Source organism: Rhinatrema bivittatum, chromosome 4 (genome assembly GCF_901001135.1).
Source record: "Rhinatrema bivittatum chromosome 4, aRhiBiv1.1, whole genome shotgun sequence".
NCBI classification, from domain to species: domain Eukaryota; kingdom Metazoa; phylum Chordata; class Amphibia; order Gymnophiona; family Rhinatrematidae; genus Rhinatrema; species Rhinatrema bivittatum.
In genome coordinates this window covers 188,732,004-188,756,676 of record NC_042618.1, presented here as the reverse complement: position 1 = coordinate 188,756,676, position 24,673 = coordinate 188,732,004, and the positions used below count along the sequence as shown (strand labels likewise).

Here is a 24,673-nt window from a genome sequence, read left to right as displayed (position 1 = left end):
TGGATAGGTAACAAGGGCAGCTGTTTTAATACTGTGCTGTTTTACACCAGCATGCTGTATAAGTTGCAGCACCTATAAGGTTTTATTGGGCAAATATATAAGCAAACTATTACAATAATCCAGTTGACCATAATCCAGTTGACCACAAATCTAAAATGTTCCATTGGCAATAAAAACTTCAGAGGAGCCAGCAGTTTAAGCATGTAAAATGCAGACTTTGCAATGTTCTTAATGCGGGGCTGAAATGGCAATTGTGAGTGTAAAATGACCCACAATTTTCTGACCTCTGTAAGAATTGGCATTGACACACCATTATAAACAATAGCTCTCAGAGTTTGATTTTAAAACTTCTTGTCCACTCCTAATAGTGTGGACGTCTGTAAGTTTAGGACCAATTTGATGGTTCCCAACCAACCACTTAAATCATCAAATATTAATTGATTGAAAGGCATAAAATGAAAATGAAAAGCAATCCCCATGGCTGGCATATTTTCACATTATCCATAGCTGTAGTTAGCACACAGGCATAATTGATAAGATGTAAGTTGTATTTGAGTCACAATGTACACTGTAATCTGAAAGTATTAAACATAAATAGACAGATGGCTATTTAATACAAGATCAATAACTATTACTTCCAATAGATTGCATTGCCAATCCTCTATAATAAAAACCCAGTATTTGTCATTCTCCCATTAAAGGAGTCTGACATCATAAGCTCTCTTGCCAACCAATCAGCTTTTGAACTAGCTGCCAGGAAATCAGGCAACCACACTGCCAACCAGCAGAGGCTCAGAACCCCGTTGTGTTTCTCATGGAGTTGCAGCAAGGAGCTTCATACACACGAATTGAGGCTGGAGGGAGGGAACTGAAGCTGGGACGGGGGCTACAAGCCCATTCTGCTGAGATAAGGGAAGGATTGGCTGAGGTGAGAGACTGATGCCAGGGTGGGGAGTGGCGCAAGAATTAATGCCAAGAGGAGCACTGCGAGGTATAATTAAAGCTTAGTGGAGAGCACTGAGGAAAGAGTGGATTGAGTGGGGGAGGAGAGAAAGAAATAAAGATTGACTGGGAGGGAGTGGGGAGCAAAGGACAGGGGATTCAACAGACTAGAATATTTTTGGAAATTATGAACGCCATGGTATACACACATTTTCCAATCTTGAGAGAGAATGGACTGTGAGTGTACTATACTATGAATTTTTCAAACTCTCAAATCCTGTCATTTATGATGGGTATTCTTCTAGTGTTCTGTTATATACACAGTAAATAGCACTATCATCCTTTTCTGCACGTAATATATAACTCACTTATACAATAACCAAACCTTCTTTTATTACCTTACTCTCAGTAGCCCTGAGTTTTTTTGAGTAATTATGAGGAAAAGTATCATATCCTAAGGAAATGTTAGTAGTTTAACTTGTGACAAAAATAAAGAACATTAAGTGAAATAAAAATAAGTGTAGCTAAGTTGCCATTGTTGGGGTGTAAAAGGGGAAATAGAGGCAGTGTGCATGTTGTCTACTTGATGTTTTAGAATAATTAAAAATGTTAATGAACATGTTTGCATCAGAAGTGACTCTTTGCAACTGTACAGTCTTCATTTCTATCTTAGGGACCACTTACTGCCAAATAGGAGGCTATGCAGGGTGTAATACACACACATGCAAAACCCAAATTATCCATAGCTAATCTGTATTTTATATTATATATAATTTTTTTTAATTTTATTTTGCTTTATGTTCCACCTTAATATGTCACCCACATGCAACATGGGGAAGGTTGAGGGTAAAAAAAGGGTAAGGAATGAAGGAGAATTACATTCCCACTACAGTGTGGAGGTTTGTCAGAATAAGGTCACAGTGAGTAGTAAGAACAACTTGGATCCTGAAATCCTTGCAAACTACCGCCCTATTTCAAACCTTTCTTTCATAGCTAAGATCATTGAAAAAGTCGTACACTTCCAACTTGATTATTAGCTTGAAACAAACAACATCCTATCACCAACACAATATGGATTCAAAAAGAACCTAAGCCCAGAAACTCTCCTACTCTCCTTAAATGACTCAATACTTAGAGGATTCGACAAAGGCAAAAAATACCTGCTCATTCTCCTTGACCTCTCAGCTGCTTTCGACACAGTAAACCACAATATACTATTAGAATGACTGACTGAAATCAGTCTGACACCACCTTACAATGGTTCTCATCCTATCTATCTGACAGAACCTACCAAGTATCAATTAACAACAACCCATCCAAAAAGATTAACCTCAGTACTGGAGTTCCCCAAGGATCAGCGTTATCGGCCACTCTATTTAACATATACCTTCTTCCCATCTGCCAACTACTGAAAGATAATGGAATCACTCATTTCCTCTATGCAGACAACATTCAACTTCTAATTCCCATCCAAAATTCAATCGAAGACACATACAAAGAAACATCCGCTCTACTTGTCTCAATTAAACATCTCTTAACTTCACTGAAACTCATAATCAATATCGACAAAACTGAAATACTACTCATGGACAAAAAACCCAACCCAACTACACCACCCCTACCTTTACTTGACAATCAAATGAACTCTATACTTCCTATCACCCACACCAGAAACCTAGGAATTATTATTGACAAAGAACTTTCATTCAAGAACCATATATCAAACAAAATCAAAGACGGATATCACAAACTACTAACCCTAAGACATTTAAAACCGTTTCTTAACCCTTATGACTTCAGAACTGTATTACAGCTACTCATATTCTCCACCATTGACTACTGCAACTCCCTACTCATTGGAATACCATCTTCCAACCTTAAACCTCTCCAGATTTTACAGAATTCAGCAGCCAGAAGCCTGACAGCAACAAAGAGAAATGACCACATAATGCCCATTTTGATTTCACTACACTGGCTTCCAATTAAAGCACGAATTGAACACAAATCCATGACCATCATACATAAAATACTAAACAATGAACATCAAGGACTAACTGGCTTAAACATAACCCCCCAGAATCCTCAAAGAAACCTAAGCTTAAACAACTCAGGACGCTTAAATGTCCCCCCATCAGAGATGCTCACCTGACAACCAGAGAAAAAGCTTTTTCCATTGCCTGCCCTAAAATTTGGAACTCCCTCCCAAAAGATCTGAGAACCCAACCTAACCCCAAAACTTTCAAAAAAGACCTAAAAACATGACTGCTTCACAAAGTCTACATTGACATTCAAACCTCTCATCATCCTAACACCCAAAGGAACTTCCAACCAAATCCACAAAATAACTTGTCTCCAACCAGCTCCAAACAAACCCTCCTCACTCAAAAATGATTCTCTTCTGGACTATAAATGATTAATCTTTTGTTTAATATGCATCGTTATACTTTTTTGCACAATTGTTAAGAGTATTACAATTTGAATCTTATAAACCGTTATGATGGCTTCACCGAATGACGGTATATAAAACTCAGCAAACAAATAAATAAATAATTGTGCCATGGCATCTGTTATGGTTTTGAGGTGTTTGGGTGGATTCTTGGGTGCTATAGTGATGACCACTCCCACAGGGAGGAGCCCCATGAGGAACTGTAGTACCAGGCTAGACTCAGAATGCACAAACACAGAGGTAAGTTTTATTATGCAGCTTGTAGTAGCCACCAGAGGTGGTAGTAATGAGTAGATCCTTGCAGCAGCAGGCTGGGGCCCTCGGCTGAGGAGATCCGTTCCACAATGGTGGCGTAGGGAACTCCGATGCAGGTTTCCAATGATGAGCTGTAGGTAAGACAGACTGGTAGATATTAGATTACTCACAACTCTTGTTGCTGCAATAGTAGAGTTCCCGGCAGACAGAAGCAGGCACCAAGGTAGACAACATAGGCCCTCGAGGAGTGAGTACCTGGATACTGGATAGGCACCTGGAGATAAGCATAGGACCCCGAGGAGCAGGTTCCAATGCGGAGCTGTAGATGACAGACTGGCAGTTATTAGATTACTCACCATTCTTGTAGCTGCAATAGTAGAGTTCCCAGCAGGTAGAAGTAAATGGTAAGCAAGCACCAAGGGAGACTACACAGGCCCTCGAGGAGCGAGTACCTGGATACTGGATAGGTACCTGAAAATAAGCATAGGGCCCCCCGAGGAGCGGGTACCCAAGGTAGCAGAACCCTGAAGGGTAGAGAGAGCTTCCAGCGGCAGCAGGAAGTGGCAGAGCAGCTTAGACTGGACAAGTCCAATCCTTGCTAACTCAAAGACAGTCAGCAAATAGGGCAGGCTAAATACCCGGATGGCGTGACGTCAGTCGAGGGGGACGCCCCCGAGGTTTGCGCCAATGCCGGAATAAAGACCTGGGTAGCGCGCACGCACCCTAGGAGGCCCTCAGGTGCATCATGGCGGAATGCCTTGCCATAGCAGTTCCGGGGACGCCAGAGTGTGCGGCTAGCAGACGCAGCAGTCGCCATCTTCCCAAGGCTGGTGGATAAGGCGAATAAAGAGGTGAGGCAAGTAGGACGAAGCCGTCTGAGTCCGACAGACGCAACAGCATCCTTTTCATTGTCTTGAGGTCAGGAGGAATTTTTCCTAGGGGGGGGACGGGGGACAGGGGCCATGATTGGCTGACAATATACAGGAGAAACACAATTTAATTTGAAGAACTGATGTGCTTTTTCTACTAAACTATGGCCCTTATTTAAAATAAAGGCTTTCTCCATAGGAAAGAACAGGAAAACATTTCTATTCAGGGATGGTAACTTTCAAATGGGGGAACAGAAAACATGTATACAAGTGTAGATGGGTGCGCAGCTAGATAGGCGGCAATTTTATATCCTGTGTGCACATTCACATATATGTTATAAAAAAAAAAAGCCCTGGTGTGTGTATCTGTGCTCCTAATTTTACAAGTGTGCGTGCACAGCCATTTAATGTCAGCTTTCAGCCACTCAAGTGAGGGAATTCTATAACAGGCGCGCCTCCAGGCCATGACCAGTTTCACCATTTCATCCACTAGTTTGCCCAGTCTACAGCTTAGGTTCTCCAAACCCTCGCTGGTTCTTTAGCCTGCACTCCTCTCAGTGAAGCCAGATGCCTGGAAATAGTTTTATTGAAACTTGTACCTCCTCCATAGCAGAAGTAACTTTACACCCAAATACACCTGGGCGCACACCCAAGCGCATAGGTACCCGTGCACACATCTCTTGTTCCTGCCCCAGAATGCTCACACCCTGCCCCACCCCCATTCCACCCCTTTTTTCCCCCCCAATGCAAGATATTCATGCATCAGGATTTGTGTGCGCATTTGGGCAGCTTATAAAAGCAGGTGGACACGTGGCATGTGCTAGATGTGCACGCATCTCCTGATCTTATTTATTTTAAAAGGCTTAATCTATCGCACTCTATCAAAGAATGCCCGAGGTGGTTTACACGTCAAAACATGCATAATTAAAATATCAACAACATAAAACATGCCAAAAACGAAAATTAATGATTCAGCATTTGATTTTGGCGCACACCCAGCTTCAAAATTCACCCTTCAGGAAAGCCCAGTTTCCCATGATCTACATAAGTCACCAAATGCATATGCAAGTGGGTTCATGTAGATTTATGCTAGTTTATTTTATAAATTGTGTGGTGGGAGCCACAGAGTTTATAAAATACGGCATATTTCTGCCTCAACAGTACACACATACATTTGTAATGCAGGAAAACGCATATTTTCTCCACTCATTTTATAAAATTATGTGCGTACTGTATGGGTGTAACAATGGATGCATAATAACCCAAAGTTTAACGCAGAGGCGCGTACTCCGTTTATGAACATACTTACCTGTATGTTTACTTGGAATCACCAGTTTCCCAGTACTTCATCCTGATCTACCAGTTCACCTACACCTCCCACCCAAAAAACTACAGACAAAAGACAAGCGGATTTTCAATTGCACGAGTCAGTTAGTAGGAGTAAAACCAGGTAGACAAGTTTAGTAATGTATGTCTATACCACTTACAAAATAGCAACTTGTGCTCAACCCTCTTGCCCTGGAATGCTGGTGAACTGCCCCATTAACATTTACGCATATACTTCAGGCTTTTGCAAACCTCTACTTCTGTGTGTACGTGCTACTTACATGCGTAACTTCCAATTAGAAAATTCACCCCCAAGAGTAGAAAAGAGGACTGGTTTTCAGATTAACCACCAGTTTATCTGACAAGGAACCTGTTTTTATTCAAATTAGAACCACTCCATACAAATAGATGTTTGCATATTGATTATAGGTCTTCTAAATTCAAGACTATTTGATGACCCTTAAAGATTATGGGCAGTTTCCATTGGAATAAGCATCTCTAATGCAAGCAATATGAGCGCAGCATTGATTCGCTCTACATCAGGAGCGGTTTTTTTATGTGAAAATTGTGGCTCTTCAGGATCTGCTCATCAACTGTAGCAAGTTAAGAGTCCGATGTAAGAAGGCGTGCTGGGCTATTTGCACTGTTTTACCCATGAATGTGCGCACATATTTTTGTGTGCAGACTTTAATCATAATGCAGCAAGGAGTTTTGTGCACAATGCTCTTCCATTTAAATCTGATGTTAATGAAGGCATTATCAATTACTCCCCAATGCAGAGAGAGGCACGCAAACTTAACACATGGTTTCTTAACTCCTGATCAGAGTTGGAGTAAATTTACTCAGGCTGTTAGTCTACATGGCTGCACCCAGAGTTTATGGTGTGAGGGGTCCTGGGCTCAGAATTTCTGCACACAAAACACAATTCATGCAAAACTCAAGTTTTCTTAATAAAAAGCATGTTTTACTCACAGAGAAAATGCTTTCAGCCAAATTTTAAATCCCCCCCCCCCCCCCCGTGTGCAAAAACTGGGGGTTGTGTGTGTGACCGGCCCTTGCGCACACTGCCCACATCTTCAAAGGGGCCCTGTTACGCGCCAAAGTGCCGGGCCCAGTTAAAGGGGCGGGGCTGGAGTTGGCCAGTACAGTGGCCATTTGCCGCTGTACCATGGAAGGGTTGGAAGGTACGCGCAAGTGGCTACTGCTCCGCTGGAGCAGTAAACAAAACAAAAACAAAAAAAGAAAGAGAGAGGTAAGAGAAAGGGTTTAGGGGGTGGACTGGGAAGGAACTGGGGAAGGCCTCAATGTGTCGCCGTGCGGAAATTGGAATTCTCTACCCCCCTTGCGCGCGCCGCGTGTACATGCGCTGCTCATATTTTACAATACGCGTGTCCAGGTGCGTGCATGCGTGTCTTCAAAAATCTACCCCTTTATGCACAAATTTTATTTTCTGGGCACAAATCATGCTTTATGCGCAGAAAAAACTGTGCACACAAAAAATGTTTTGTGTGCATAAACCATAGTTTATGTGTGCCAAGCATATTTTGCGTGTGCATCCTCTGGTTAGTATGCTGCTTTTTTTTTTTTTTTGTACTCCCAATGTATTAGCAGAGCATTAGCTTACAGCATTGGTTCTCAACCAGTGTGTCGCCAAGAACACGCAGGTGTGTCGCCACACTTCCCGGTCCCCCGCTGACCCAGCTGCTCCTCGGTCCTCCTCTGCCCGGGCTTAAAATGCTGTCAGCCCGGGCAGAACAGGTGGAGTCAGCGGCACCGGCATGGTCTCTTCTTCCCGCCCCCCCACCCCCCACCCCGCGGCCCGGAAGGGGAAGTGGTGAGCAGTGGGTGTGTGCGCGGGAAGAAGAGACCATGCTAGTGTGTCAGCGTCGGCCCGAAAAAGAGAAGAGAGACGCGGCCCGAGGAATGAGCAGCGCGGTGCGCAGAAAAATGAAGAAAAACGTCAACCCCTGTGCCCGATGGGACTCCTCCTCCGCGAGGGCAGAAAATGAAGGTTAGGGTTGGGAGGAGGCTGCTGCTGCTGCCGCTAGTTCCGGGGAGGGAGGGAAAGAGAGAGAGTGAATGAGCAAGCAAGCATGTGTGTTTGAGATCCTGTGTGTGTGAGTGAGATAGGATGTATGTGAATGATTGAGATCCTGTGTGTGTGAGTGAGATAGGATGTATGTGAATGATTGAGAGCCTGTATATGTGAAAGAGAGTATGTCTGTGATTGAGAGCCTGCCTGTGAGAGACAGTATGAATGTACGTTTACGATTGGGAACCTGTATGTGTAAGTTTGTGATTGAAAACTTGTTTGTGGAAAGAGTATGTGTGTATGATTGAGATCTTTTGTGTGTGAGAGAGAACATGTGTATGTATGATTAAGAGCCTGTGTGTATAAGTAAGAGAGAGCATGTGTGTCTGTGTGTGATTGAGAGATAGTTTAGGTGAGGGAGCATGTGAGTATGTGATTGAGAGCCTGTGTGTAAATGAGAGAGAGAATGTTTGTAAACATGTGAATGAGAGTCTGTGTGTGAGAGAAAAAGACAGCATATATGTGTGTGATTGAAAGCCTGTGTGTGTAAGCATGAAAAGATAGACAGCATGTGTGTAAATGTGTAATTAAGAGCCTATATAAGTGAGAGAAAAAGCATGTGTATATGTGAGTGACTGAGAGCATGAGTGTATAGGTGTGTAATTGAGAGCCAGTGTGAGAGCGAGCGCTGGTATGTGACTGAGAGAGAGGAGAAAGTTCCAAACAAACCACCCCTCTTCCTGCTAATTCAAAACAATCTCAGGACACCTGGATATCAAACGTTTCCAGGTATGCAGAGCAAAAACATTTTTGTATCCTTATTTTTCATTACTGGGTCTTTGAGACTGCTATTTTGAAATATTTTATTGGTATCTAGAAATTTTTTATATGAGTATTTAATTATTGGATATTCCACTCATCAGCTGTTTCGAAATAATCTGTTCTTTTTGTTAGTATGGTTTTACTGCTACTGATTTTGTATTTCTTGATTTGTTTTATAAGGATGGGTGATGTCTCTTTTTTCCTCTCTTACACTGCATACAGAGACTCTGGCTTGTTGCAGTTTCCAATTCAGTTTTAGTCTGCATGCTTCTAGTTATGCGTTTTGGTCTCTTTATTCTTTGTTAGGTGAGGGTCAGCACATGTGATTCAGGTGAGGTTTTCTGCTGGCGTGTAGTTTCTGTGTAGGGCTGTATAGCAGCCTGACTTGGTCCGTTTTCCTAATAGGAGGTGTATTGGTGTCAAGGCCTGGTGTAATATTTCAGTGTTGCCTTTTCTTAGGTATGGTGGTTACTGTTTAAGTGCTGGAAATTGGTGCTGTTTTGGTGTGGGATGTTTACTATTTATGCAATTTCTGTTCAGACAGAATATGTATCTTTTCCTCGTGTCATTTTAAACAATAAAAATAATTACCGGACCTTTACTTTTTATTTTCGCTGTGAATTGTAATGAGCAGTATGTCACACATGTGAGCGTGGCCTGTCCGGTGTGTCACCATGGGAAAAAGGTTGAGAACCACTGGCTTACAGCACTGGAAGTAAAAAAAAAAAAAAAAAAAAATTTTGTGCATGTGTTAAGAAAATATGTGCTAAAGTTCAGCACACAATTTAAATGTACAACTTATTACCTCAACCCCTACAAAAGCAATTGAAGTCCTCCTTTTTGAGGCTAGGCAGTAGCAAGGAGTTCATAGCCCCTGCAAGTGGCAATCGTCTCTCTTCTTAGCACCCAGCTCATAGGTGGAAGCTGTAGGACCTACTATGTTCGCCCCTGCAGTAGCTGCTGAGAAAGGGGCAGATTGCCACATGTAGGAGTTCTGAGTTCGAGCGGCCTACTTGCTGCAGGAACTAGAGCCAAGAGTCCCCCCACTACTGCAGGAGCCAATCCCAGAAGTCCTCATCACCCCAGGGAGCCAGAACCAGGAGCCCTCACTGCCAGCATTCATCTGTGCTGGAGCTGGAAAGAGGGACTAGGGGAACCCGTGCCTGGCTCAGTCCTACTCATAGGAGGAATGAGATTTGTTTTGTTTTTTAAGTCAGGGGGGTTGGGGGGAGATGGAGGTAAAGAGTGGAATGATGGGAGGGAAAAAAAGGGAGAGAGAATACAGATGTTGGGCAGAGCATGTGGGAATGAGAGATGCTGGGCAAAAGGGTGGGGAGGGGGGGGAGAGTAATACTGGGCAGGTAATGGAAAGTGAAGTAAATAGGGAAAATGTATCCTTTCAAGAAACATTACGACTAAGGGACACACCATGAAACTAGCATCCGGCAGATTTAAAACAAATCATAGGTAGTAGTTTTTCACTCATGGCACAATCAAGCAATGTAATCTGTTGCCAGAGGATGTGGTCAAGGCAACTAACACAGTGGGGGTTTAAACAGGTAGGGACAAGTTCCTGAAAGAAAAGTTCATAACTAGTTATTAGCAAGGTGAACTTGGGATAGCCAGTGCTTATACCTGGGAGTGAAATAAATCAACTATTTGGGATCTGCTGGATACTTGTGATCCAGACTGGCCACTGTCAGGGACAGGAGGCTGGGCTCAATGGGTGACCCAGCACAACACTTCTTATGCTCTTACGAGAGAGAGAGCCACTGGACAAAGCTATGTGGAGGAAGACAAGATACTGGGTCATGTAGTCTCTTTCTATCCCCTCCCCCATGCTCTACCTAGTATGTCTCTCTCTTCACTCCCCTCCATGTTCTACCCATAATACCCCCCACAAAAAAAAAAAAATATATGGAGGTTTCACAGGGGCACAAGGTCAGATTTAAAGTTATGGTGCCCATAGGCAGAAAACTCAGGTTATGGGAATTTTCCCCTGGAAATCACAGAACAGTGTGGGGAGCTCCAGTGTGTAGGCATCTTCGAATCTGATGCCCAAGGCAAGTGCCTATGTTGCCTATACCTAAATCCAGCCCTGTGCTGGGGAGAGGAGCAAGGAGGCACAAGGGATGGGGATAGGGTAAAGGATTAAGAAAGAGAGACTTGTAGGGACAGGGTGGGTGGATTAAAAAAAAAAAAAAAGAAGAGAGACTAATGGGGATATGGTGGAGGGATTGAGAAAGAGTAACGTGGAGATGCAGGGGGGCTCCCCATTGTGGACCTCTGCCCTGAGTTTACAAAATGTGAGGCTCTTTGGCACTGTGCATTCTGGTTCCTTGACTCTTGGTGCTTGAAAAGTTGGCCATCCCTCCTCTGCACTCTTTATTGAACAACAACTGGAGAGAACTTTTGTTCTACAGTATTTAGATTAGCTAACAGAGGAATAACAACCTTTCAGAAGATTTAATAATGATGTCAACTGTTTGCATAAATATAAAGCTGTATCTGTCTCAATATATTTTAAGAATTACTTCTATAAATTACATTCCTGAGAGCTTACAAAAACATTGACTCCCATGCTCAGTTTTACTGCCTGTGAACCAAGACTGTAGCAGTGAATTCATCCATTCCACTTTCACTCTGCTATTTAGAATTACCAAGCCATTGCAGCCGAACTGTAAATTCTAAGTAGTGGAATTGATTGCTGTATTACTGGCTGATGATGCAAGCCAATGCATCATCTGATAGTAATATATGATACAGATATATATGTTATCTGACAATTGGTTAAATTGGATGGGTTTAATTTATATTTGACAGTATATTTTTGTAAATCACTATGAGCTTACCAGAGATGTGATTAATAAAGCCCTTGTACAGGGAACTTCCGCTGCTAAGGTTTCTGTATTGCACATCTTGGGACAAAACTGGCATTGAAAGCAAAGAAGCATTTTTATCATCAGTCCTTCACAGAAGCCTGAGCTTCACCTTCTCCTAAAATTATTGAAATCATAAACCTTCCACTACCAACAAAATGACTGGATTCAGCCCAAGCAAACAACATCTTTCTCTGCCAGAGTTGCCCACCCTGATATTGCAGCCAAACAAATATGAAGACCACTATTATAACCAGGAACCGGAGGTACTACCACTTCCTCTGATCAGTTCTACAAAGTTGCCCCTGGCCTTTTTCTGTTGTCATCTTGAACAGATTCCCTGGCACCACAATGGAGACTGAAACAGTAGAGCAGGGAAGCTTTGCCAGCGACAGTGATTCACATTCCACAATTAACAGAAAGTGAAAAATGCATGTGAAAAAAACAGGATTTTGGGACAGTTAAAACTAAGTTTGGAGGTGCATCTGGCACACAGCTGTTATCTTGGATCCAGCTCAGATCCATATGTCAAGCTATTATGCACAAGTGTTTCATTTCTACTGTACGAGATGAAGCAGCCTAGAACATAGCAGGATTTTAAGGGTCGGGGCTAATTGGGGGGAAGGAGGGCTAATAAACCAGGGGAGTTTGGAAGTCCTCTCTCAATTAGATGAACTGGGAACGAACTGGTTTTAGTGTCAATAGCATCAGCACGCAACCCTTTTAAAATCCCTCTCAGGTGGTAGAAGTGGCGTTTGTGCGCACAGGTGCATTCCACTTAAAACTGGGCACACGTGTGCGTGCAGCCAGCCTATTTTATAACATGCGCGCACATACGTGCACAAATGTTATAAAATGGCTGCTTCCCTGGGCAGGGGCAGACGCACTTGCGCGGCCATGTGCTGGTTTTAAAATTCACGTTGCTTCATAGGAGTCTCAATTCCTGCCAGCCTGATTGGACAGCAGACTCAAACACTGAGCTGGCCCAAAAATGACGCTTCCTGCATAACTTCTATCCCATTCTGTAATGTCTAAGAAGGGCCATCAATTATCAATATAATCCAGACAGGGCACTTTACAAGAATATGTTAGCTGCTTTACAGCACACACATCCCATACGCTGTGGAACGCTTCCAGGTTTTTGCAATGCTGTATCCACTAACAGATAATGTGCAATCACCCTAGGTGAACTTAAAATTGGAAGCCCCAGGAGTGCAGTGGCAAATACATGTTTGCCTTTATTGAAATCAAAAAAATAATTATGCTATTCTGTGTGTAGGGACCTTCCCATCAAAAAATGAGAAAAAAAAAATCTGCGATTTGTATTGTTTCCAGCAACAGTCAGATGCCATTAACCAAACTGCTTGCCTGCACTGCAGCTTCCATACATGCATGGTTTGGGTTACGTTTTTACTCTAGGTCAGTATGTATGTCATTGAGAATGCATTAGGCAATGCTGCTGAGACCAGGATAATTAAAATCAGACATTTTGCCTGCATGTTTGACAGCTCATTATACATCTTGTAGTCTTAAAAGGTGCAGTAAGGTTTGTCCCCCAAATGGTACTTCCCTTTATTAGTTCTTGATAGAGTGAAAACTGGATTAAAATTCCAGGTAGACTGATTAAATCTGAAACATTAGCATTCAGTGTTGGTTCATAAATCAGCACCATTTCTTAAAGTTGTAATTTCTGAGACACCACCATTGTTCTAGACTGCACCTTCTGGATCACAAGGAGTTTTTGTCATCTTGGAGAAGCAGTTGGGCCAACAGAGGGGGGTCATTCATCAAACTGCGTTAGGGCCTTATTGGGGGCATTAACACAGTGTGAGACGCATAAGCAAATTCTAAAACTGTAGTCAAAAGGGAGGAGTTTATGAAATTAAGGGGTTTAACGTTGCGTGCAATTATGCCAGAAATAACTACACCTTTTTTCCTGGCATTATGCCCCATCCAGGATTTGCACTAAATAATGCGAATCCCGCTTCGGGGAGTGAAGGGGGAGGAGGGGGAGAGAGAGAGAGAGAGAAAGAGAGAGAGTGCCTCGGGAGAGACACACATATTAGTCAACTTTTTATACCAGTGTAGGAGGGGCAACTAGTAAGTCAAGAGGAGGTTTTGGTGGTGGTCTAGGGATTGGGGGATAGTTTTACATGCAGTCAGAAGTACGAACTGTACAGTAGACACCGGTGAAGATTTGATGTAATTTGGAGTGAGGAAAGATACATAAAGATGAAATTTGTACCTAGTTTGAGTGCATCAAGCTTGATCAAGAGTACAATGTACAAATCTCATCATTGTGTACCTTTCCTCACTCCAAATCACATCAAATCACTGGATGTGTACTGTGCTGTTCGTACCTCTGACTGTGCATGTAAAACTACCCTCCAAACCCTAAACCACCACCAAAACCTCACCTCAAGTAACTAGTTGACCCTCCTACAGTGGTATAAATAGTTTACTTATATGAGAGCCTTATAAAGAGTCTCTTTCTCAGCTTATGATGCAAAAATATTGTGGGTGCAATAAATTTAATGCGTGTTGTGGTAAAATACCTATGCAATGTGGTAAAATAGCACATGTTGCGGCATTTCGAAAAATTACCCTAACCACGCCCCTTCTTTTAACGCGGGTGCTATTCATGTAAAATTTATAGCAAAATGATGAATCTAGGTCAGAGTGCCTAACACCCTGACAGCTACTTTAGTGTCCACTGTCACTGCGATGAGGCTCTGTTTTACCATTGGCTGCATACTGGCGGTACACTATTGCTCTGCAGATTTATAAGAAACTTAGAAATCTAAGTTCTCCACATTTGGGTTCCACAGATTAACTTCTGGCTCAACACAAAGGAATATTATTACTTAGATGCTGGGAAGCAGAAATGTGAAAGAAAAGCATAAACAAAATAACTTTTACATTCAAAATTAAAATGTTTTAATTTTTTTTTTTTATAGACCAGAAATAAATGCATGATCAGAAGGTATCAATGTTTCCAAACAGCATACAGTATCTTCTCACAGATACAGGACTGCTTATGCTGTTACAGTGCCATCAGCACGGGAGATGACAAAGGCCTTTACTCAGTCTTTCCTAGCCTCCCCTAATAGCCCTTTACTAAATGTATTCATCGTTGTTTACACTTCATTGATTGCCTGGCTCCAGACTACTATTACTACCAGTGCTCTGCCCTTACCAGTTGTGATTCTTTTAAACACCAGCGAATAATACAAAAGTAGTGTTGCAATTTGCATTAGACCACTTAGATATGTACAAAAAATAATAAAATAACAGGGTTAACAAACTAGTTCTGAGACCCTTTTATGGTCTAACTTAATACACTGGTGACTAACTTTTGAGAGTTATGCTCCATCAGGTCAGCGCATGTTTACCTGACAGATGCCCACTTTGCACTGACCTGATTAAGGACACATCACTCTTGTAAGCTTCTCACCGAGTAGTCCAATGAAAAGGGATCACCTTTAGTCTTACATTTAAACACTAGGGGGCGGATTTTAAAAGGGATATGCGCGTAACCCTTTTAAACCCGCTCCTGCATGCGCCGAGCCTATTTTACATAGGCCCAGCGACATGCGCGTATGTCCCGGGGCTTGAGAAAAAGGGGCAGGGAGGGGGCAGGGCGGTCCAGGGGCGGGATCGAGGCCTCCAGCACAGCAGCTGTGCCGGGGGGATCGTGCGCTAGCACTCGGCCGGCAGGTGTAAATAAGAAAACAAAGGTGGATTTAGGTAGGGCTGGGGTGGGTTAGATAGGGGAAGGTGCGGGGGGGGGGGGGGGGGAAGGAAAGTTCCCTCTGAGGCCGCTCTGGCTGCACGCGCATGTTTTAAAATCGGGCGTAGATTTGTGCACGCCGGGTTGTGAGCACAAATCTATGCCCACGCGGATCTATTAAAATCCGGCCCTAGGAAATCACAAATACAGTATATATAAGAGGGCACTCTCGAGTTAGCCTCCAAACTGCAGAGTATGCAGATAGTTTTGTATCCGGTTATTTTGAGTTGACTTTCAAAGATAAACTACTTAGGTAGATTCTCTTTAAACATTAGTGCAACGTGAGCAGGTACAACAGTATCCGTGTACTTTGCCCTGGCTATTTGTGTGGCAGAGATGAACTACCCACACTGAATTTGAATATCAAATTATACAAGCGTAGATTACTCCCCAAATCTAACCATGCCTCTGCCCCCCCTGGGAATCCCTGCATTAAAATAAGAGAAATATAGCCATCTGGTGAAATTAGTCTGCTACCTTTAGCTGTTCAGCAGCAGGACAATTTTCAAAAGGAATCTAGCCAGCTAAATCCTTAGTTGGCCATCAAGAACCTTTTGAAAAATGTCCTTCTATGATATGGTTTGTTCAGAGAGTCAGCTGATTGTGGCCATTGTGTATCTGTCTATGGTTGTACAGATATGGTAGGCTGAACTTGGAAGACTCTTATTCATCAGGCTTAGAAATCTATTATCTCTAACAATCTGACCTGACTGCAAGAAGATATTACTATCATTGGTAATTATTACAGCCATAATCAATCCTTCCCTTGAAAACAAGTTACCTTGCTTTGCCAAGGTATCGAATTTGTTATGGTCTATTTGATCTGATCTTCGTATGAATGGATTTGACCAAAATAGAAAGGTTTTCCCAACTCTCTTTTTAATAGATTTGATTGTGTTTTGCTCGTTGTCTAAAAACACATGTTTAATACGAGAGGACCTGGATCATGAAGAATCAGGTTTTTGGATTTGAAAGCAATCTCAAAGAAGTGAGTCTATAAGTGGGACTTAAATACTGTCATAGACTTGAACAAGGCACACTAACTCATGAAAGCCTTTCCAGGCACACAGCGCTGCAAGACAGAAAGCGTAAAGTGCAAAACAGGAGAAGGGCACAGACAGGAGCAGCTTCCCTGACAAATGGAGGTCATGAGGAGGGGTTTAGGGGGAGATAAGAGAGGAGAGGTAGGATGGAACTGCTAAGTACTTGCTCCATGCTTCAAGATGGTAAACCATGATTACTGTTAATAGTTTAGAAGGTAATTCTGTAACATAACAAGTAACTTACACGATAAATATACACATAATTTATACCAATTTTCAAAGGAAATGTACGCACATACATTTGCTCTGAAATTATCCCACTGAAATTACCCACGTAAGTTATGCCTGCTATTTGGAGCACGTAAATTTCCTGTGTAAGTTTACATGCATCATTTTTAAAAACAAAAAAGTGTGTGCAGAAGTGAAAACTCTGCCCCTGGGAACGTCCCCACAAACTGTGGGTAGACTCACATGTGAACAAGGATGCATGCAAGCAAGTTTACCCACAACATCGGGCAGGCAGTTTAATAAACCCCCATTTCTGTGCATGAAACAGTGTGGAAGAGTGCTTGAAAATGACCCCATAAGTCATTACTAGAAAATTATTTGTCTTGTCTATGTATCTCAATTAGATTGTAAGCTCCATGGAGTAGGTACCATCTCTCATCATCTAACAGTGCTGTGTGCACCTAGTAGTACTATAGAAATGTTAAGCAGCAGTAATAGTAGCAGTAGCAGCATGGCTAATATCATCAACTTGTGACATCTCTGGGAGGATTTGTGGTTTCATTCCCTCTTCAGTTCTTGCAGATATCTTGCTCACTAACATAAATTTGTTTTCATTCATATAAAGTAATTAAAAAACCACAGGAATGCCTGTATCCACAAAATAAGGGTAAGAAAATACCTTATGCTATAACAAATTTCCTTTCAGGGTTCAAACAAAATTTTGTTCAAATGAGAATAAATCCAAATATGTGTATGTGTATACAAAATATATATCAATAGCCATACTATTTACCCTATATACAATATATATATTACTGTTTTTAATATTTTTATGTTTCTTTTTTGGTGTATCTTGACAGCAGTTGTGTTCTAATAAAATGAACTAGCTTAGTCTCCGTGAACACAACTGTGGTTAGAGTTACCATAAGACATACACATCCCACAACAATGTGTGCGAGCCTTGCAAGCCAGCCCTTATCACAACACAGCGAGGCCTGAAAGAAAGAAAAACAATACAAGACATTAGTTACTGAGAGAAGATGTTAGAATATGTTAATGTTCTAACACAAAATTAACAGTACGGTCTGGCATGTTTTTAGTTACCACTCTTACACAGTACAACAGGTTTGCATTTCTAGTATAGATAAGTTGTATTGCCATATTCAAAGATGACTTCTGTTTGGAGGAAAGCTATAGTTCAAGTTCTATAATTTGGACCTTACGGCCCAATTTTAAAAAGCATTTACATGCTTAAAATTGGGTTTTATATATAAATACACTTTACTCGAGTAGGTTTTTGATAATTACTACAATATAGGCCACTGAATTGTCCATAGGATTTACTTGCGTAAGTGTACTTTACTTGAATAAATGGCTTTTGAAAATTGGTTCAAAAGTATGTTACATTTACACACGAAACTCCCTTGAAAATTATCTATGTGAGCAGAATCCTCACTGTGCTAGCTACTTTGTAAGATAATTACTCAACAATCACCTTCAGTAGCGTTACTGTTTAACAACCCAATTAGATGTGATCTTCCAATGGCCAAAATCAATAAAATAAAAATCCAGGCTGAAATACTTAAAATTCCCAGGTGAGTGATGAAAAAGGAAGAAAACTTCATATGACACAATCAGGGTTATTTTCAAAGGAAAATGTAAATGTAACATACTATTGTACCAATTTTCAAAAGATCATTTACCCACATTAAGGGTGCTAAATGCAGGTAAGTGGGCTTTTGAAAATTATAAGGATAGTATGTTATAATTTTCAAAAGCCCACTTACCTGCACTTAGCACCCTTAATGTGGGTAAATGGTCTTTTGAAAATTGGTACAATAGTATGTTACATTTACATTTTCCTTTGAAAATTACCCTGAAATTGAGCAGCCAGCACATGAGGCAGATTTTATAAATCTGCGCACATGCGTACTTTTGTTCGCGCACCAGGCGCGAACAAGAGTATGCGGGATTTCAATAGATACGCGCTTAGCCACGCATATCCATTAAAATCCGGGGTCGGCGCGCGCAAAGCTGCCCAAAATCGGCAGCCTGCTTCCATTCCCTCCACCTCCCCCCCCCCCGCATCTTCCCTTCCCTTCCCTAACCCCCCCCCCTTTGTCGGCAAAGTTACGCCTGCTGGAAGCAGGCGTAACTTTGCGCGCGCTGGGCCGGCTGCCACGCTCCATGTTCCGGTCCGGGGGCTGGTCTGGAGGCCGCGGCCATGCCCCCGGAACGCCCCTGGGCCGAAACCACACCCGTGGCACCGCCCCCGAAACGCCGCGTCACTCGCGACACGCCCCTCCATGCAAGCCCTGGGACTTACGCGCCGCTGAGCCTATGCAAAATAGCCTCGGCGCACGCAGGGGGGGTTTGGGGTAGGTTTTCGGGGGGTACGCCCGTACCCCTTTGAAAATCTACCCCGTAGTGTTCAACTATGATCATAAATCATTAAAACCTCTAAGTTTTCTTTAAAAGGGATAATTATAGTCAGAGCTCCCAGTTTCCTGCAGCAGAATTTTCAAGATTCTGGAGCAAGGGTCAGCAAATTCTAGGGCAGGTTTTTCAAAATTCTGCAGCAATTATGTGGCAAATGTGAGTAATTTTTTTTAAAGATTCACAGCTCTGTCTATGCAAAAAAGTCAAGATTTTATTGAAAACATTCACATTTTTAAACAATATTTAAACCATATACAAAATGCACCATTTATAAAAATCAACTATTCATCAAGTAAACATAAGTTCCAAACTTAACTGTGCTCTATCACTTTTATTCTGAATTGAAGTTCAGTGCAACCATTCTTTTTGTATTTTCCTGAGAACATCCTCGTCGTCTTTCTGACTATATTAGCTAATGTATGCTGAAGCTACGCTCAGCATCAGTAGGGTTTGTTATACTACATAATACTGTAATCCACTGAGATTTGAGGATCAGCGGAATATAAATTGTTTAAATAAAAATAAATTGTTTTTATTGCTGTTTATATTAATTTATATTGTACACTATTTGAAGTGTACTTGAAAATTGGAATACAAGAATAAAATTGCCATTGCCATACATTTACAGTAAATACTGATAAAAATAAATAAAAAAGGGACATGAGATAAAAATACTCCAAATAAAATGACATTTATTTATATGAATAAAAAGGAAAGCAGCAAAAATAATTTTCAAAGTATAATACATACCTCAAAGTTGGATTCAGGGCAGCAGCGGCAAGTATAGCAGTGAGAGCAGGCAATTCTAAATCTTCATCAGAAAATGGCAGCAGCAATATGAATCCTGGGTCTAGACAGAGGACTGTTTCTCTCTTAAATCAGCTTGTGTCCTAGTGACAGTGAACAGCTTTCTGGCTATGCTGACTGGCTGTTAAGAGAGAGCCAATTAGCATGTAGCTCTGTCTTGTAGTTTGAGACAGAACGGCTTTGAAGCTGTCTTGCAGGCACTATATGGCTTTGTTTAGCTACTTCAATCACACAGCAGGGGATCTTAGAAGTTTGTTGAATGTGCAGATGGGCTGTCAATAATGCAACAACAATTTAATTATGCGGCTTCTCCCAGGGCTGCAGGATTGGAGGAGCCTAGGTGCTCTGATCATAGTTTGGAAGAAACAAACCACTACATAATACAAACCAAAAGTGACACAGCTTCCAAATGAGTAACTCACACACTTGAATGCATATTGCTAAATAGTCATCCTTTTATAGGAAAATTGGTTCTTATCCTGCTAATTTTTATTCCTGGAATACCACAGATCAGTCCAGACGCATGGGTTTTGCCTTCCTACCAGCAGATGGAGACAGAGAATAAAAGCTTTACTGACACTGTGCTACTTAACATAGCGGGCCACCTGCAGACCCTCATTATGTCCTGTACCCAAACCAAGATGATAGTTAAACCTAAACAACTCCCCCCCCCCCCCCCCCCCAACACAAGCAGGGGAAATGTCGAGCCCCTGACCTGGTGCTTTTTCATTTTCTCAGGAGATTGCAAACTCCCAAACCAAAAAGCATTTCTTACTATTCAATCAAGGAAAACAGAGCAGTCTTTCCGGAGAGGGTAGGGCTCTGGACTGATCTGTGGTATTCCAGGAACAAAAATTAGCAGGTAAAAAACAATTTTCCTTTCCTGTTCATACCCCAGATCAGTCCAGACGCATGGCATGTACCCAAGCTCCCTTAAACTGGGTGGGAATCTGAAAGACCAGTTACTTCTGGCACTCAAACATCCTGTTGGTAATGCATTGTGAAAGTTTGCAGTAAAGACTAGGTTGTCTCCTGACAGATCTTCCAAGGGGAAACCAACTGACCCCCGGTCTAGGACGCCTCCTGTGCCCTATAGTATGGACCTGTAGTCCCTCGGAAAATGAGAGGCTTATGCAAACATAGGCTGCAACAATGGCCTCCTTTAGTTACTATGACATGGTAGCTTTAGAAGCTTTATTCCTTTTATTCGTTCCACCAATCAGAATGAAAAAGTGATCAGACCTCCGAACACTGTCAGTGACCTACAAATAGCACAATAGTAACCGACTGACATCCAACAAGTGAAGGTCCTTCGTATGCAGAACAAATTCCGAAACTCCACCATCTGACTGAGGTGAAAAACAGATACTCTTTCCAGTAAAAAGTGTAATGAACAGTGTGAGCCCTTTTTGCTATGGCACAATCTCGCGGGTAAAGCCCCAAGGTCTGTGCCAACAGCAGTCAGGGCAAGCAGCAGACAAGGCATGATCAAAGTCCAAGGTTAAGGTTGGATCTAGATGGCAAGCAAGAATATGTCAATGTTCAGAACTAGAGGGACTAGTCAGAAGGACAGGATTCAGGGGAACAGGGAGAACAAGACCAAGAGACAAGCATGGCAAGATACCAGGACATGGGTAAGACAGACACGAGAGAACAGAAAGGGCCAGACAGAAGAACAAGCAGTACAGGACACGTCTGAAAGCAAGACTGGCTGAAGTAAGGTTGGCTGAAGGCAAGGCTAACTGACGGCAAGGTTTGCTGAAAGCAAGGCTGGCTGAAGACAAATCTGAAGACTAGATGAGAGTAAGGCAGGGCTGAAGACGAGGTTGGAGCGAAGCAGGCTGAAGACCAAGCTGGAGCGAGACAAGACCAAACACAGGCATGAACGAGCAAGGGACCTATTGCTGAGGTGACAAAGTGAGGTCTGTGAGGCCCTATTATAGTGCCAAAAATCCTGACGTCATTGACGGATGCTGCGGCTCTTTTCTGCTGTGGGCCCGATATAGCCAAGGTCATCGGGCGAGTGCATGCCGGAGGAAGGCGTGGTGGCCATGCTGGCATCCCAGTCACAGGTTATGGCTGTGGCCATCAAGGTGAGTGCAGCCAATTACAGGGCCATCCCACGAGCGGCAAACATTACAAAAAGGAAGGCTTTATGCATAAAGACACCCCATCATCTGAAAACAAGAGAAAAAGAGTCCTACAAGACAACGCTTGAAGCTCTGAAGTCTTCCTGCCCAAACAAATCACCTCTAGAAAGACTGCCTCTAATGTACAATCCTTCAGCAATGCTTTTTCTACAGCTCACATGGAGGACCACTGAGAATGCGCAACACCAAATAAGGTACCACGGAGAAATCCCTTGCCTTATTGGGGGATGCAAATGCTTCACCTCTCAAAGAAACCGAACCACATCCAGATGCAAAGCCAAGAATACCCCATGTACCTTATCGCTAAAGCAGCCCAAGGCTGTCACCTGGAATCTTAGAGAATTGCTTGGAAGCTGTTTTGAAAGACCGTTCTGCAAAAACAAACCAGGATGCAAGGCATCGATGTTCAAAGAGCATAATATCCTCCCCGAGACACCATGTCTCACAAACTCTCCACACTCTACATAGGTCAATGAAGTGGAAGGTCTCCTAGCTTGTAGTAACATGGTGATGACTTCCTTTGAATGGCTTTTTCAAAGCAAATGATTTCTTTCAAAGGCCAGGCTACGAGACAAAGCAAGTCTCCTAATGCAAGAAGACTGATCCTTGATGAAGTAACTTCGGAAGATGCCCGACTCTTAGAGGTCTTCCAACACCCGATTTACTGTATCTGTGAACTACAGCCTAAGTGACCATTCTGGAGCCATGAGGGTCACTTCCTCTCTGGGTGAGTCTCGATTTGCCTTAGCATCCTTCCCATTAAGGGCCAAGGAGGGATTACTTACAACAGAATCCAGGACAGCTACTGGAGAGCGAGTGTTGAGGCACTCCGCTGCAACCTCTCGCCTACAACTGAAAAAGCGGCGTGTTATGGAGGTCTGCTTCAGTGCCATCAAGTCCCATCGAGGACTGCACACCCACAATAATCAGGAGTCATTGTCATTTCTGCCAGTTTGTATTCTCTGGAAGCCAGTATCTACCAGCTGAGCAAGTTTGCTTGAATGCTGTCCATGCCTGTGACAGGAGATGCCAGAGTCATGCTAGTATTGCTCCACTCAGCAACATGGTTTCTGGATATGCCAAGACACCATGAGACTCTTGGTACTCCCTTGGCAGTTGATATAAGCTACCACTGCTGCATTGCCAGACAGGACTCTCATTGCTCAATTGCACAACTGCAGAAGAAATGAAAGCCTTTGCAAACTGCTCTCATTTCTAAATGACTGATAGCCCATGAAGCCTCTCCAACGATAATTGATCCTGTACCGTTAGGTCCCCACCCAGTCTTTCAAACTAGCATTGGTGGTTACTACCACCTAAACCAGGATCTCCAATTCCACCCCGGCACCAAATTGGCCCGAGAAAGCCACACAGGGGGCTTGGATCTGGCTACTCCTTGTAGCGATAGTCGACACAGGAACTCTTCTGACTCAGGGAAGCCAGTGGGCCTGAAGCACCCTCTAAACAGGTAGTATATGCCCGAACTCCTAAGGAACTAGGCCAAGAGAAGAAGCCATAAGAGCCAGGACCTGCAATTAGTCCCTGGTTCTGGGAACTGGAAGATGCAATAACCTGTGGACCTGTGCCTGCAACTTCAACACTCTCTCCCTCAGGGAGGACCATCCTGCCAAGACTGGAAATAAAGTGGGGCCCCTCCCCCAGACACTTCAGTGACTGAATCTTAATCAAGTCATTCTTTGCCAAATTTAGTACTCAGCCCAGAGACAGCAATATTTGCATGATTCGTGGAACTTCGTGCCAACAGAACTCCCTCAACTTCGTCTAAATTAACCAATTGTCAAGATAGAGATGCACCCAATCTCCCCTCAGACGTTCTGTGGCCCCTACTACCTTCACCTTGATGAACTTTCTAGAAACTTCTGATGTGCCCTCTGAAATGGGAACATATAGATATGCTTCCACGATGTCTAGCAAAGTTGAGAACTTCCCCTTTGTGAAAGGCCGTAATAGCCAGCTGCAATATCAGAGTGTCCAGAAACACGGAACCCTCAGGGCTATATCCATCTTCTGGAACGTTAGAATAGGCAGATAGGCACCTTCCTTCTTTAGAACCACAGGGTACATAGAATATCTTCCTTTGCTCTGCTCCCCTAAGGGTAAGGGAAATATTGCCTCCAAAAGCTACAGCAAAACTACCGTGCTGTGAACTGCTTCTTGTTTGCCAATGGAGATATAAGGGGGAGACTATGTAAGCTTCGTGGACCGGACAAGCAAACTAAGGCATAGCCCTCCCTGAGGACTGCTAGCACCCACAGGTCCACTGTTAATCTTGGTCCATTCTTTGTAACAACCAGAGGGCTAGCTGTGCCCCTATTACTCCTGGGGAAGATGGGATCCTCTGCATCTCCTTCTTTGACCTCTGACTGAAGGTTTCCCCAGGTGGATCTACATTATTCTTGAAAGGATTACACCTTGCCAGACCCCTATCTGTGGGAGGAGGAGCCCCTGCTTGGACAATAACTTCTTGCCGCTATGTACCTCTGCTTGCCCAAGAAACTCCTTCCAGTAAGGAACTTACCCATTTTTGGTAGTGCTACCAAACAGAGTATATCCTGGCACCATACCTCATTTCAGTCTAATCGTAAGTGGCAAACCCCTTGCCTTCCAATTACCAGACTGGGATT

At 42.9% G+C, this 24,673-nt stretch overlaps 1 protein-coding gene across 3 annotated transcripts in view; it reads right to left on the bottom strand.

Annotated features, from left to right (window-relative positions):
• Positions 1-17,063: 17,063 nt before the first annotated feature.
• Positions 17,064-24,673, bottom strand: part of RFT1 (RFT1 homolog) — a 79,634-nt gene continuing 72,024 nt past the window's right edge. For all 3 annotated transcript variants that reach the window (XM_029599413.1, XM_029599415.1, XM_029599416.1), the window contains one exon: positions 17,064-17,627. In XM_029599413.1, the coding sequence (XP_029455273.1) occupies positions 17,463-17,627 (165 nt within the window). In that variant the 3' untranslated portion in view covers positions 17,064-17,462. The remainder of the gene's footprint in view (positions 17,628-24,673) is intronic.